Consider the following 16,905-nt stretch of genomic DNA (forward strand, 5'->3'; position numbering starts at 1 on the left):
AAAGAAGGCAAAATTTTCAAGGATGAATAATAACGAACATATAGAAGTATAGTAAGGATACGAGGGAATAAAGAGGGCGCTGATTGGCTGGGTTAAAACGTACAACATCTCAGGGGCGAAGTTTGCCGCCCGTTGTTGCGCTCAGCGCTCAGCGGCGTCGACGAGCGGCGCGCGTGTTGAGTATACAGCGGTGCGCGGAGTGGGGGAAACGGCACAGCTGATGCAGGCCTGAAAGTATAGGCGAGCAGTATCGTTGGATCGCGAGTCAGTAGCACATGAGCGCTCGTTCCGCGAGCATCGCGAGTCGGTTGACATATATTTATATATATGTATGCATATATATAGGTTATATATGTGTGTGTAGAAAGAGAAAAAAGTATCAAAATAAAGAGGATAGCAGGAATTACTAAAATGTCAGCCAATCGACCGTGGATCTCGTGAATCGATCATAACACTTTTGTATTATTAACAAAATTCTAAAAGCCATCGAAGTTTCTGGAGATTTTTTCGGTTGTTACGAAAAAATTTGATTTACGTTTTTTTGTTTATTTTTTCATATTGGCTTAACTTTTGTGTGATCTACGCTCTCGTACGCAATCCGATTACAAGGGTGTTTGTTTTCCTTTTTTTTTTTTTTAATATTCTTGGATAAGAATAAAATAAACTCCGAGGATATATCGAAGAGTGCGCGATAAAACTCGTGTTTTATGTACTTACGAGAAGACTCGAACGGAGGATTACGATCGAGAGCCGCAACAAATCACTTGCTCTGCAGGGCTCGGTCATCTTTCGGGGATTTTGAAAATCCTCGAGTTCGTTTCCTTGTGGAAATCACTATTTATGAAACAATCAATATTGTCAAACAATATTAAACGGTGAATTGAACAAATTTGGGATAAGCAATTTTTTCATCGCTCTTTCTAATCGCATTTTTCGCACGACGACGAGCGCCACCGAGAAGACTTCCGGTGTTGGCACGCGTTTCTGCATTCGCGAGAACGCTCTCTCGTGTTTACCCTTTTTGTGGACGTGGAAAAAAAAATCTCGTTTTTTCTCGACCCAGAAAGAAAAATAAAAAACTGCCAAAAATAATTGTCAAGGTATTGCGATAAAAAAAAAAACAGAACGGAAAAGAAATCGCTTCCGAAAGTCTCGATACCTCAAGATTTCGTCGCTCAATCGAAAGTGTGCTTGTGAATCGTTTTTATTTCGTTTCTCATCGCCGTTTAACCGAAATAAGTGAAGTGACACGATCATTTGGTTGTTGGGTTCTTTTTAACCGTCTTCGCGAGAAATAAAATTCACTAAAATGGTGCCCCAACAACAAGACAGTCCCGCCAACACGGGAGGCCAACTTTTCGGTTCTCTACTTGTGGATAAAAATTCGTCCACCCCCTATTCCGACGCTACTCAGGTAAGAAACACTCTACAAAAACGCTTCGTTCTAATTTCTAACCGCCTCGTCCTGTGTGCTAACCTTGCCCATCTCAGAGTCATTTTTTTTTTTGAAATTCGACGATAAGAGTCCACGTCGGGAACGAAAAAAATCGCGCGGTCCGAACAAATTGTTGGTGTGCTTTTGAGGTTGGTTTCGTCGCCGGAACGGCGGTCACTTCGCGAACTAAAATGTGCCCACTCCGACAGCAATTAGGTATCCGGAAAAAATCATCACGTGAGATTTGCGAATTCGAAAAATTATTTATATTTCAGAATCATAAGTCATTAAAACCGTGGAATTTTTGGAAATACGTCAAATCAGATTTTTCACGTTAATGCGATATTCGATGAAATGTGAAAAGTTGATACCGCTTGATTGAGAGAAATAGTTTATATTTCGGTAGCTACGCTGTGAAGAAATTTTCGTTGAAAACGTACGAACTTGGCGAGAAGATTTTTGGCATCGCGAGTCTGTGATCGCGCGTGTGCGGAATTGCCTCGTGATTGAGTTTTGACGTGAAATCGTGTTTTTTGCCAAAAAAATTGGATTGTGAATGAAATTTGAAGTTTTATTAGAAATATTGCACATTTTAACGGAACGTTTTAAATCGGTCATAAAGATATAACAATGTAGTAAAAAATACATGGAATTGCGCTCATTATTGAATCAAGAATATTTTCGAAATAGCTTGAAAAGTCATTTTTACGAAAAGAAAAGTGTTGATTTTCGACGAAAGTCAAAAAGTGCCACTCGGACCAGAAATAAAATGACGATTCGTGATAACTCGTTGAATCTTCGAGAAACAACCTCGATTCGTAAACCCCGTTTATAAACGCGGCGTGTAACCGTAGGGAATTTTCAGTTCGGTGCAACGTGAAAACAGACGAAAGCGGTCTTGAAAAAATAAATATTCTTGAAGAGCGAAAAAGTCCGTACAAAATCGAACTTTTACCACAGTTTTGTTTATTTTCTTTTTTCGTCGTCTTCGCGTTCGTTGCGTCGCGGTATAATCAAAGAGTGGCGAAAGCACAGGCAGCGGGGGGGGGGGGGGGGGAGGCGAGCAGGAGACGAAGAAAGAGAGAAAACATCGGGGGCCTCGGTGTAGTGACTAAATAAATACGTGAATTTTTCTCTCTGTCCCTCGCGGACTTTCGTGCGAGAAAATTTTTCTTCGCTATTTAACATGTTTATAATACACGTACACATTTATAAAGTTCCACGCAACCAGTGACTGCGGAATTGCGATATCAAGGGCGACGATATGAAACGTTTTCAAAGACCCCGTTTGTTCCTCGTGTATCGCGAATTCTCTGCGCAATATAAATATATTTCAACAAGCTCCGTTCTCTTTTTTTTTTTACCAAATATACATTCCCAACTGGATTAATAATCCCAATATGTTCGTTGCGATAATAATATCGTTAGAAACCAAATAAATATACGAAAATTGGTGTTTACTCGGCACGATTTATTCGTTCTTTCACATATTTTTACCTCCTTTTCACATTTTTATGCTCAAATTACTACTAACCTATATTCGTGCGTATGTAGGTTAACAGTTATATTGCATCAAGGCGCATGTACGTTTGCACGTGGATTTGACAGCTGTCAAAGAAAAAAAAAATGCTTCGGTCACGTCGATATCAGTATTTTTAGCGAATTTTTAAGTTTCCTCCGAGTAGGAGAATAAAACTGCGTGCCCGTCGTTCCGTACAGTGTCGCGTGTCAGAGCCACCGAGTGGGGACGTGACGCTTAAACTCGTTTGAACTCGGAAACGCGATATTAGACTCGAGCAAAACCACAGAATCAACCGCGCATTATTACACGTTTCTCTGTGCATGAATAAAATTGATGAAAATGTATAAATAAAAAAAAAACAAAAAAAAAACAAAAAGTAGATGAAAATAATAATTTCCGTGTTCGGTAGATGGATTTAAGCAATTTTTTTTACCTGCACCATCGATTCTTCGATCGGTTTCGTGTGTTTTTTTCCTTTCGAATATCGTACATTTGATCGAGCGTTTAGATGTTCGCTCCTTAATGACCGCTTTTGGCTCGTCCCACTTTTTTGGATTCTCATCACCGATCGATTAACCTGAATAAAATTGGGAAAAAAATTGAGTCCAAACGATTTATTCCCTCGGTAATGTGAATCGAGGCTCGAATCGAGCTCGCGATAAAGCGAGAGCGTTACTGCATTTGCTTTTTCAAATAATCCGTTTCAATTATAATGTCATCACGTTTGTAACGAACTCTGGGGTTTCGAAAAAAATCATAAAAATTCACTTTTCCTCGTCGCAATATGAATAATCGACGAAAAATCATCGTTCGTGACTGTGGATAACTGGTTTCTTTTCAAGCAAAACCGAGCCAACATTTCCATGTGTATAATTATTATCGAAGTCTAGCCTCGAAATTTCTTTTCCCTCACCAAACTCTCGCCCCTCTCCCTCGCTCTTCTCTCCTCCTTTTTCCTCCACTTTTTTTGGGGTTACACGTTGCACAGGGCTCAAAAAAAGGCGGAGGTGGATGCGAGATGAAATTATAACGAATAATGTTATACGAGAAAAGGCGACAGAGAGAAAGAAAAGAGAGAGAGAGAGAGAGAGCGATAAGCATGTCGGACCGGCCAATTATACGTTGGGATTTTAATGGTTCTTGCCTCTAATTCTAGAGCTCTCTACCCTCCACGTTCTTTCAGGTATGGCCCCGGTTAACTCATTTTTTTCTCTTCGCTCCAGGGAAATCGGAATCGAGCTTGATCTTTCGAGCGTTATTTACGTATACGTATACACGTATAGGGGTAATGATAGGACGAGCGGGTCGTGCACTCAAAAAACCTTTCTCCAGTGTCTTTTCTGACGCTCCCACTGAAAATTGCCACTCAAACAATATTTATGTACTCAAATAAATATTTGAAAGCTCAGCACATAAATTTATTCGGTAAAATGGGTGCTCGGGGGTTCTCAAAACTGCTCGTTTAGGCAATGAAAGGGCTTCGAAGTCTTGCCAATTCCTTTTCATGCCGAATAAATTCTGTAAAGCTTTAAAAATCACTCGTCTCATTGAATCGCGTTACTGCGCGAGCCCTCAAGACTCGCGAATAAGAAACGATGATTTCGAAGCGACTCGGGACACTTATTCACGTTGCCGAGTAGTTTGAGATTAATTTGAAGAAGAACGAAAACCACGAGAACTCGTTAAGTGCCTGAAAAACGTATTCGCACGATGTTCCTTCGGGACATGATTTAGCTTCGTGCGTTTACTTGCCCCTCCCCTTCCCCGCGCGTTCGCTCAGTTTTTTCCCATTTTGATTTTTTCATACGTTGCGCACAGCGCGAACACGTTCGTGGTCGAATATTGTGCGTGGGCGATGTAAAACGATTTGCAGACAGCAATTACGCCGACCCCCCTTACCCCCCCCCGGCCCGCCCCGTCCCCCTGGACGTTCTCTCATTCCGCTGCAGTGTAAACAGCTTGAATGATGGTACGTTCGAGTTTGCTGATCCTCTGGACAGCCAAAGGGACGAGGGGACCGAGCCCCGATTGGACGGAATTTCCTCTCGACTGGCTCTCTCTCGCTGCTGACAATCCACCACCGACGGAATTACGTCCTCGACCATGTCCCCTTAACACTGAGACAGAAATGGACTGATAAATCGAATACAAATAGCGAGAGAGAGAGAAAAAAACAGCGGCAGGAACAGCGAAACAAAATGCCAAATAAAATATAAACACTCGGCCCGATGCTTCTACCGACGAGAGCACAACCTCGCTCGGGGCCCGGGCTCGTGTCTCCGGAAATCCACAGGCCCTGAAGGTCGAGCAGAGGGCTCAGCGGACACTTCGAGCCACGTTCTCGAGCGGTCGCCCGCTACCTCGAAACCGTCTATTTTTTTTTCCGCGAAGTTGCTTCGAGACGAATTCTCGTGCCTTCTATTATTACTCTTATGATTATTTTTCATGGGCACGGGGATCGAGCAGCAGGCACGGACGTGCCCGGTCAATTGCCTCGGTCATCACGAGACACTCTCCGTCCCTCCCTCCCTCGATAGCGCAGTTTCATCGCGATAAGCTTGAGGGACAGAGCAGCTTCGTGGGAACGCGATATTTCGGAATTTCCTCGTGGCGTGATCGACTCTCGTCCGAAATGCAGCCAACTCTAATGCGATCTTGACGGGGCTCGGGGCAACGAGGGTCAGCCAAGGGAAATTAGCGAGCTGTTGCGTCGACACGAATTTCCGGGAGGGCGAATATTTTTTTTCGGAATGTACAATCGATTTCGAGGAAAAAATGTCCTCTGTCGAAGGTCACTCGGGCCAAGGCTTCGGGAGTTATGATTTTTCGAAGCAGGCAACCTCGTTTCCCCTTCCAATATTTATATCCCGAAAAATAATGGTTTTTCGTAACACATCAAAGGGACATTTTTCTCTCGAAATTTTCGAGTGTTTCTAATAAAAAATATTCCGCTGCGCTACGTCCCTCGTAACCGGCAATTATTGCCGACAATCATTGAGCCAACGCGCTCGGGATTTATTTTTACGCGAACTAATGAGGCCACCACCGAAAAACTGGAGATATCGAAACACACGTTGCGAGAGAGACGGAAGATAAAAGAAAAACACTTTCTTTGATGCTAACGAAAAATTATGACTTTTCGTAATGGGCTTTTCCGGTTTTCTATGCCCGCGCGCCCAGGCCCGGTCTGCTTCACACGTGTTTTCTTTCCCGTTCCTACTGTTTTTCTCTTTCCTTCGTTCGGATTTTTTTCACTTTTTTTTCACCTCATCCCTGTACATTACTCGTTCACACATTCATCTACTTAAGCATATATACGTATTCGAAAAAAATATATGTTTGTAATTTGCTTTTACTCTTCGAAGCACGTGTGTGCATCAAACGTGTCGCTCTCTCTCTCTCTTTACCTCTCTCCTTCTCACCGTGCTTCTTTCTATCTCTCGTTTTTTATTTTTATTTACGTTTCCCCTCGGTGCTCTAGAGTTACGAACTAAACGCTGGGCAATAACTCTTCTCCCGGGCTTCTTCGCCTCACTGACTATCCGCTTCCTTTTTTCCTCGCTCTCTCCCCCCCTCCCCTTCTCTCTCTTTATCTTTTCTGCGTATATACGACCTTTACTCATCGAGCTTTTTCATCCCGTTTTCTAATGCCTTCTCATTATTCTGTTTATTTATTTTTTCTTTCAATTCTATATCGAACCAGCCACGCAAAAACTTTTCGTAAGCACATTGCGATGAGAACTGAACGCGTTGTGCGACCGAATGAACTTCGAGGTCCGTTCGTTTCTCATGATCGCGAAATATCTCGAATTTTTTATTCTCGCTTGTAAAATGATTTCGATAAAATTTTTCAACTCGAGGAGACTCTCGGTTCATTTGATTTGTACAAATTCTCGGCTGTTCTCTTCTCCCTCTCGCTCTCGCTCTCTCGCTCTCTCCCTCCTTACAGACTACGCACACACACACACACACACACACATACACGCACGAGTTTTATCGTTCGTGCGAAATTTTAATGGCCGGGCTTTTATGGTTGTATTTGTGCATCGCTTTCAAGCAGCAGTGAAACCGCGCCGAGCTCCCTCGTCATTTCACTGTCACTTTTGTAATACCGTTCCTCGCTGTTGCTCTTACAATACCGTTCATACACGCTCGTATACGTGTCTTGATGCTCTCCGTGCGTACATATAAGTGTGGTAAAAAGCGAGCTTAAGAGCGAGTCGCTATACATTACAGCACACGATTCATCGTATGGCGAAGCAATACGGTGTTGTGTACTTTCGTCATCGAGGCCAATATTATAACGATCTTGGCTTTTCCCTCTTTCTCTTCTTAATCCCTATTACGTCTGTATTGCCTCGATTATTATAACGAGTCTGGTTGATTTTCATTCTGATTCTCAAAGATAACGAACGATGTTTTTTTTTCTTTTTCACGTTGTTTTCGTCTCGATATTTTTCAACTTTTTGCACCACGCTGAATGACGAAGCCTCCAACGCACGATTCCAGTTATTCTCCAATTTCCTTACCTGCCGAATTTTAAATTCGTAGCTTTTTAAGCTGCACTTGGCGAGATGAGAAATCGGCGGGGATTACAATTGTTTGTTTCCTTCGTTTCGTTGGACTCGAACTTTGAAAACTCCAGGGTCGTTTTTTCGCGTCATTATTTGTTTTCAAGTCTTCACAATTATCTCATTTTTCCTGGAATTTGAGATGACTTTTTCTCGACTTTCCTCGGCCTCGTTATCACCGTGATTTTATACTCAACCCTCGGTCTCGCGTGGCTCAGTGAAATATTAAAGTTCGATCGCACTCATCGACGACGTCCCGTCGAAACGAACCGTAAGAAAGTAACTCGCTCGATGCTTTTGCTCGTCACAAAGCTGCGTCGAGTTTTCAGCTTCGGCGCAGCAGAATATTACGAGACAAATCTCTGTTGGCTTTAACGAGTGTAACGTGACTCTGCACTCTTGGCTAACCCGATTATGCGGCTATGAAATCAATTACACGCGTTTATTTTTCTAGCCTGTGTGTGTATTAATGTACGCGCGCGCTCGCGCATCGCTGCTCTCTCTCTCTCCGACTCGCCGCCCGATGCTTCAGCGTTTTTCGCCCTAATCTTCTTTCGTTGCAACAATCAATCCATTAAAGCAATTTACTTACTCTTAATACCGGTGCCTGTACTCTCTCCGACAAGCGCCATTATTCCACCGAGTTGATACACTCGAGCACTAAAAATGTTGCAACGAAGAATATTTTCCCGTGTTAAGGTTTGTCGATCGAGGATTTTTCGTGCCTCCTTTCATCGTGGCTTCTCGACTCATTTTTTATCGTAACGAAATGAAGAAAATTGAAATTTTTCTTTCCTCCTTCTCTCTGCCCCTTCGCCGTCTCTCTTTCGCCGTTGGCCCACATTTCTGGCTCATGTTTGTGCGCTCTTCTCCCTCTAACTATCGCCAGTCGGTCAGGATGTCGTCGGTCAGCTGATCTTCCAGCAGCGACGATGCAACCCCCTCCTCCTGCCCCTTAACACTTTTAACAGACGAGTTCGTTGAAATTTGTTTTACGATTTTCATCGTTTTGCTCGATAATCGATTTTTCATGATTTTTCCATTGAATTGATTGTTTTTTTTTTTGTGAAAATGCTCTTGAAGCGATTGTTGAGAATGATTCTTCGTTGTTAATTTTCCCTCCCGATTTATCCAGGATCTTTTGACATTTCGCACATTTTGCATATTTTTACGATGAATTAAGATGACTCGTGTTTCACAGGCTGCATTTACGAATCATTGCATATGGGAAGTGGATCGTTGCATGTACAAATTGCAGTGGAGTTAGGATGAGCGTAATCTATATTTATATATGAAAATTTTCAGTAAACTCTCGTGTTTCTCTTTCACGTGTAGCCCGACGCGGCTAATCGCGCGGAACGAGGCCGATCTTCTCAGACCCGTTTCGTTCGTACGATAATTCCGGACTCGGATCTCCTCCCATGCTTTCTCCCCCGCCCCGCCTCGCTTTTCACGTTCCCCAGCAGCATTCGAATTCGCCTTTTATACACGTACAAATGTATACGCGTATTTTCTAACCTGCCTTTTCGCTTTTATATTTCCTTCCCTTTTTTCCTGCTTCTCCGCAGAAGAGCTCACGGAATAATGGGCCGCGAGTTTTGTTCGGTTCTTGCCTTTTTTCACTCACTTTTCTCCCTCTCTCTCTCCCCCTCTCTGCGTTGTTTCTTTTTCCCCTCCAAATCGATTCCTCGAAGAGCGATTTTCCACTACCGTTATTCCTTCCATCGCTCGATATTATTATCCCCCTTCGTCTCTCTTTCTCTCTCCGCCTCGTTCTCCGGGCTTTCATCGGTTTCTCGTTTTCCTCTCTCCTCGGGAGAGGCTCCACGCGCGGGTTTGAAATATCAGAGAATTACCCATCGCCAATAATAATCAATTGGAATTATTCATTCGGATACCCATTTGTTCGTATTTAGCCCGACTCTCTTGGCTCTCCTTCCATCATCGGGGATATGCGCCGACCGCACTATTGAATTTTGCGCATCACGAGATATCCCGCATATCGAGCAGCACGTTGTCCAATAATCGGTCCCATTATTTTTCCGCTTCATCCCTCCCTCTCGCGGCGAGAGTGTCGAGGCTTCCGAATTATTCCTGCTCCCAGTCTCGGCTCCCTTTCATTTAAAACTCCGAATGAAACCTCCATTTGTTCATTTTTTTTCTTGTCCTTTTTTTAACGCCACTTCGCTTCGGTCCCCGGACATTTACAGCGATGAGGAATCGCGATCCTCGTTACCAGCCGCGGACGAAACACGCTCGATCAGCCAACGTTGAAACGTTCATCTCCGCCGAAAAATCGGCGCCGCTCCCGAAATTCATCCGAAAATCTCTTCAATCAAAACCTCGAAATTTGGAACGAGTCCTTCAACTCACCCGAGCAAACGAGCACCCGCCAAACCTGCCTTAAAAGTTGTTCAAAAAGCGGTGGCGCAGCGCTCACTTTTCGACGTACTATTTCGCAACGGAGGATGCGAACATTTGACGCGTGACCCATGCACACGCGATTCGTGTTGCGCTAACCAACCGCTACGAGAAACGGGAAGCGGGGCCGAGGGGGGCGCTCTCGCGCATTATTTACCATCTAATCGGTAACGCGTCTACGATTTTTGAGCTTGAAACATTTTACGGCTCTCTTTTACGTTTGAAATCTGTATCTGGTGTTGAATCTGACTGCATGAGCGGGGAGCAGTGAGGAGGGGGGGGGGGGGGGGGAATATCGCGTTACGTGCACGGGCACCGGGCCCCTGTGTTCGTACTCGCGCGTTTGTTATTTCCACTAGTATCTTCATCTCTCCGGCTTTATTCCATTATTCTTTCTCTCCTACGAAACAATGGGCTCGGAGCTAGCGGTTTTTTTCATTTGGCCGTCACACGAGCCGCGTCCTGATCCGGGCTTCCGATTCTCCCCCGCGTTAATGATCGCCCGGTCATCACTCGACACGGTAATCGACGTCCATTCGAGCGTCGGGATCGAAAGTTGTGGCACCTCCCGGCGCTGTGCACTTTTGGAGCCCCCCGCGCAGGTGATCCCTCCGGAAGGACGATCGTACTCGTACCGAAATAAGAAAAACGACAGTGGGGGGGCGGCCGCCGCACCCCGAGTCGGCAACAGTCGAATTTTTCGGCTGTTGCCTCACTCCCCCGATCTTGCCACGATTTCACTCGTTCGTATTCGTATTTATGATAGGATGTAATACGCGATGTTTAGTGAGCAGCGGGAGCGATAACTCGCGCTCGGCTGTGCCTCTCTCGAGCACACGAGGCGCGCGTTGCGCTCGATTTTACTTTGCGCCGGCTACTTTGGATCGCGCGCCGCGCGGCTTGTCCGACGCAGCAGTTGCAACAGCAAAACTCCTGCCTTCATTTATTACGGGCGCTCGCACAAGTTCGCGTGTAAACGCTCCATTTTTCCTTCCTTTTTTTTTCCATATTTCCTCACGCTCGCACTCCTCCCTTTTTATCATTTTAACTCTGAATTTTACGTAATTCATTACTCCCCTGCGCGAGAGCTCGTTCACTACTTCACGCCCGAGTTATCCACTCGCTCGCTCTCTCGTGCATTTTCTCGGCCACTCCTCCGCTCGTGACGCCCTCATCGAGAGCCAGTTTCGTTTGATTTTACGCACCCGTGGCGTCTCGGCGCTTGGCCGATCGATCAATCGATCATTTTCTGCCCAGGCACCCAGCCCCTTCGATTCTCACTCTCTCACGCCACTCAAACGAGAGCTTCTCATTCTCGTACTCCCGGATCGAAGCGCTCGGAGCTCCCCGAGCGGCTACGAAGCTCGGAAAAAGCGCAGGAACGAGAGAAGAAGCGATACGTCTTTGGAGGCTTCGTTAATGTTGGAAAAACGGCGTTATCGGCGGTGAAACTGCTTGCGAAACGTGTGCTCGGTTGAACTATCGAAACGACGGGGCTAGTGAGTCACGCTGAAAAATGAATCTTCGTTAGCGAAGATTTTTCAGGCGATTGTAACACGCGTATGCTTATTTACGTATACACACGGATAGAGAAATTATAGAAACGCGCGAGTCCTTTTTACATGTGAGCGAAAACGAAACGAGAGAGTCGCAATCGTCCGCGAACTTTTCCCACGATCTCTGCTCATATCTACCGCGAAACATACTCTCGGAGCCGAGCTGCTGTTGCTGCCGCTGGAGCACGTATCAGATGTGATCTCAAGAGAGCGTGGCGGCGGCCATGGAGGAGAGTGATTTTTGCATCGTTCGAGATAATCTATACTACCGCGCTCGGCCTCATCTTTCTCTCTTTTTGTCCGATGATCCCGTACTTGCTTTTCTCCACGCTGTTTTATTTTCTCCCCCCTCCCCCCCGTTTCATCTTCTTCGTTTTTTGTTATTTTTCATGTAATAAGCATCCGAGGCGGTTGACCATGGCCTCGAGCTTAGAGACTCGTTTCGCTCTCGATCCTCCGCATCGAGCTCTCGTTCCACACCGGACTCGTTCGCTCGATGGAAACTAAGGTTTTCCGGCTGGGCGTGAGACAGAGCCTCGTCCCGTTGAACTTGAGTCAACCGGAAGCTGGAAAATGGACGAAAACGTTTGACGTTCGGAGCCTTCTGCTGCCTCGATTCGGCGACGCCGTTCCAGGCGCTCTCGGAGCCACGGCACTCGAGGTCTGCACTCGCAATCGAGTCCAGGCTCCGAGTCTACTCGTCGGCGTTCTCAAACACCCCCGATGTCGCCGAATCACTCGAACGCCAGCCGAGTTATCGCTGTCCGGAGCGTCCGCATCGCATCGCTCAGTCTCCAAAGTTGAGGCTGCTCTTTCGAGCACTCGTTCTATTTCCCAAGGAAATTCTCATCGGTCCCCTCGCCTCCGCGCTCTCGCTGACGAAACACACGCTCCCCCGGTGCATCGAACGATCCTCGCTCCCTCTCCCCCCATTTTTCTCCTCTTGTCGCTAATTTGAAATTATAATTCTCACTGTTGTTACCGCATTAGCATACACCGCCGTCTAATAAGCAACGCAAATCGTACGTCAGTTCGCCAATGTCTCCCTCTTCCATTCGCTCTCTCTCTCTCTCTCTCTCTCGAGCCCGTTCCGTAGAGAGCGCCGATGCCCTTGCGCGAGAAAGAGTGCGAAAACGAAGCTCGAAACTCGCGCGAATGCACCGAACAATCGCACTAATGGTGGGCGAGCCTTCTCGAGTTAAGCTAACTGCATTATTCCTCGTTATCGGACGCAGCCGAAAGCTACACCGAAACGAAAAAGTTCAACGAAAATAACGAGAATTCAAAGGCCTCCAGTCGCTCACGATGACTCATTCCGTCGATTATATCTTGCGTAATTTCTAACTCCGCGCATATAAAACCCTCGAACCCGTCGTTCCTTCACCTCGCGGCTCATTCCACTCGTCACACTCTCGAGCCTCGCGCTCCGCACTTCGATTCTTCGGAATAACTCCTCGAAACGTCGCGCGGGCAAAGTTTTCAGTACTAAAGTTTCCAAACGCGAAACCGGATCAGCTAATAATCGAGCACGCTGCGCACGCTCTCGAAGTCACCAAAACAAATGAGCCTCGATAATATTTATGCTTGGAAAAAAACGCCTTGCGAGAAATTAATGCACCCGCAACGATCGTCACCCGAAGAGGGGAAGCCTCAGAAGAAAATGGAAAAACAGCCACGTGCAGACGAGGAAAAACCGCGCCGCGTACGGCTTCCACGTGAGAGCCAGATATTGTTATTTTTCATTCGACTCATAACACAACTCGCGCACCACGTATTTGAATTTCAAAGTATAAATATAGCCCGGACAACGATACCATCGCGAGCTTCATACTTTTACATACATTCAATTCTCTCTCTCTCTCTCTCGCTCTCGCTCTCCCGTGGCTGTTATAAAGATTGAATGAAAGCGTTGCTGTGATAAATGTAGGGCTACGTTCTCTCGCGCGAGACGCACTTTCCGCTATCTCCTCGGGCATAAATCCTCCGTCTGTGTTTCCGTCCGTCTCTCGTATTCGGCGGTTTGGACCGCGTGTCCCGAAGGCTCTTATTTTTCAAAGCTCGTTAATTAATCACGCTTGCGCCGATACCGGCCGACGTCGCAATTTCTTCACGAAACGTTTTGAATTCGATAAAGAACGAGGGAGAATCGCAGATTCCCGGCAGCATCTCGAGAAGCCATTTTCGATCCCTTTCGTGTCGCAGGAGCGCGAGAAGAGCGCGCACCGGCTCCAGAGATTTTTCTCTCCTCCAAAGTCTCTTCCGCTCCCCGAGCTCGCGCATGCGCCTCGCTCAGAAAGCTTGGAAGCTTATCTTTTATTTAGGCTAACGAATCCGCTCCCCGATCGCCTCCCCGGTCTCCATGGTGCTCGCGATCGCCTCGAAATATAAACGAAGATCAACTTCTTACCGCGTCTCTCTCTGCTCTGTCATCGAACACCAACTTCGATGTGTCAGTGCGTTAATCGATATGCGCGTTTACGTGTGGACGCCAATTCGTGTTCAAAGGCTCTCGTCAACGTAACGAGAGTGACTCGGATGACGCGAGAGCGTACACACGACATTATACGATGCGCCGTGGCGAGCAAACGCGAAGCGATTTTTAAGTTTTTCTTTCCATCTTTTTCCACTCATTTCCGAACACTTTTCGTTCCACTTTCCTCACAAATTCTTGAAGATTCCATTCAATCCCTTTGACAACTCAATCTTTCGCGTCATTTCGTCTCCCCGCCCCCTCCCGGTGCAGGTTTTATCGCCGAGAAATATCGCTCAAAGCCCCGAGCTTCGATCGCATCTCCCTAATTAAGAATTCAATGAAAAAGCTCGTAGCGCAAAAGCAAATTGGCCAAAGGGACGTCAAAATATCGCCTCCCGACACACATTAATTAATATTTCTCCCTTCGTCGGTGCCCCTTCCGCCGCGCACCCTTCGACCTCAAGCGAATGCGCGCGTGTGTTTCCTTTCGCTCGAACATTACGACACGTCAGCTGAATGTGGTGTAATGAACGGTTATGGGAATTGTGAAGGGCTCGATCGTCCGGAAAGCCGTATATGTAGGCCGTCGAAACATGTGTTTAGCGTAACGACGCTACGAGCCCAAATGAAAAACTCCTCCCATTAGTGGACATCGCGAGGAATACTCGAGCCTCTCGCCGCCCCCGCTCACCGCCGGCCCGAGACGCGGTCTCGCAGCCTCGAGATCCGAGATCAGATGAATTTTTCATACGCTACATCTCCATTCACTCCTAAGTTCTTGCGCCGCGCCTGAAATTTCATGGAAGCAAGTAGTCCGGACACGCGCGCGCTTGAGGTGCGCGGATCGCTACAGAAAATCTCGAATCTCGCGGGGCCTCCGTTCAATCGCGAGTCGATCTAATTCCTCCGAATATTTATAATCGAGTATGAATTCGTTTGTTACGAAAATTCGACGTTCCAACCAACTTTGCTTTATTCCACTGATCATTGGTGTACGTTGAAAAACTATAAATTTCAAATTCGCCAGGAAAGAAATTAGAGATTTGCTGGAATCGCTCGAGAGTTTTTCACATCATTTCGTTGGATTCCAACGCTACAAACTTCAGCGTCATGAGACACGTGTATTCGAATCGAAAGAAACCGATCCAGTGTCGATTGAATCATCAGTGAGATCGAGCCTCCTGTCGTCAAATAAGTTGAGTTTAGCGGTTTACCGCATTCGCATTAGCTCGGTTTGTACTCGGAGGATATTCTAATGGCGATTATACATACGCGAGACCACTGGCCGAGCCTCTGGATCAAGTCTCTCGCTCTCGATGTCGTCGAATCTAGGCCAGGAACGCATATGCATAAATATACGTCGAGCGTGTTTTATTGGCGCATTGGAGTGTCTCTCTGCGCTTCCTCTTCCATCCTGTTGATTATTAGCTGGCGGGGGGCGCACGAGTAATTTGCAAATTGAAAGATGCAGAGGCGCTCGCGGGCGCGGGCGAGTGACGCGTTTTTCCCGATCGCCTTTCGCTCTCCTTTTCTCGTTCGTTGTTCTCCTCCGATCGGTTTTTCTTCTTCACTCATCTCGTCTCTATTCCGCCGCGAGTCGACGAAGCGCTCTCGCCGCTCGAATCGAAAATGAGGCGCGGGCAAGAGGAATCGCTCGCATTAATTATTATCCTTTTCGACGATCAACGAGAGATCTGCGCGCTATGACTTGTCGAGATTTTACCGACGTTACTTTTTGCGACGAGCTTTTTTCATCAATCGTTGCTGCTCCCAAATCTTTCGACGTTTGTCGCCTTTTAATCGCCGTTGAAGTACATCGAAGTAGCCGCGGGCTGATGCGCTTTTATATTCCGAAGATATTCCGACACCGGCTGACCACGAATCAGCGATTCGAGGCCGCCTCGCTATAGATATTTATATTTATGTGATTCGCCGTTTCAAGGTCCCAGCACCGCGCGCCGACGGTGTGAAACACGGCGCGGCATTTGTAACGAGTTTCCTCCTTTTCTTTCTATTTAAATTCTAATTCAACGAGACTCGCTCCTTCGAGAAAAGAAGGAGGAGAAAAAACGAGCCAAAAAACTTCGAGATCGGAAGAAAATGTATAGCTACGATCGATACGGCGCTCCGGAGGCGATTGAAAAATAGATAAAAATGCTTAAAAGGCTGCTCCGCGATCGGCTATAAATCCATTCGAAATGTTGACGATCGGCGTGAAAACCGAATCGAGCGGAACTTTCGAAAAGGATAAAAAACAATGAGAGAGAAAGAAAACACGGCGTCGGTATGGACTCGCAACTTATTGCGGAGTCACCTTAATTAAATAATCAGCGTAAACGAGCGCGTCGTGAGAAAATCACGTGAGTTTGTGCGAACGCGGTGCCGAGAATAAATTGGGTTAATACGAAATTATCAACGTTGCCAATTGTTCGTGTATACGCGAGCTGATTTTCTTTTTAAACTATTTCCGCGTGCTCGCCTCCCTCCGGTCGCGTCCTCCCTTCGCCCCTCCGAGAAATGCTTCCATTTTTCCGTTTCGCACGTGCAAATGACTTGTAAAACTGCACCAACGCAGACACCGAGTGAGCGCTCTCGCGCTCGATTCGAACGATTTTCAGGCTTCTATCCAAACCCATTAACCGCGACCTTCTATCCCGAAGACATTTCACGTCTCAGCTTTTATTTCATTAATAAAAAAAAAAAACCATTGGAACACCAGTTTTCCATCGTTGTGTTCTTCTCGATTCCCCGAAAATTCTAATCTCGTTCCAAACTTTTTATTTCCTGTCAAAACCCCATTCGACTCAACTTTTCGAGATCGAAAATGACTTTTCGTCGATTTGAGGACTTTTTGTCCTGAAATTCCACTCGAAACTCGAAAAATATTTAAAATCAGGACACACGAGCATCTCGTACGAACGCAACAA

General features: G+C 46.2%; 1 protein-coding gene across 1 annotated transcript in view; it reads left to right on the forward strand.

The window, feature by feature from the left end:
* The first annotated feature begins 254 nt into the window (after positions 1-254).
* Positions 255-16,905, forward strand: part of LOC122412220 (putative transcription factor SOX-14) — a 28,403-nt gene continuing 11,752 nt past the window's right edge. The window contains exon 1 of the mRNA XM_043421630.1: positions 255-1,414. Coding sequence (XP_043277565.1) covers positions 1,310-1,414 — 105 coding nt within the window. The 5' untranslated portion in view covers positions 255-1,309. The remainder of the gene's footprint in view (positions 1,415-16,905) is intronic.

Source organism: Venturia canescens, chromosome 6 (genome assembly GCF_019457755.1).
Source record: "Venturia canescens isolate UGA chromosome 6, ASM1945775v1, whole genome shotgun sequence".
Taxonomy (NCBI): domain Eukaryota; kingdom Metazoa; phylum Arthropoda; class Insecta; order Hymenoptera; family Ichneumonidae; genus Venturia; species Venturia canescens.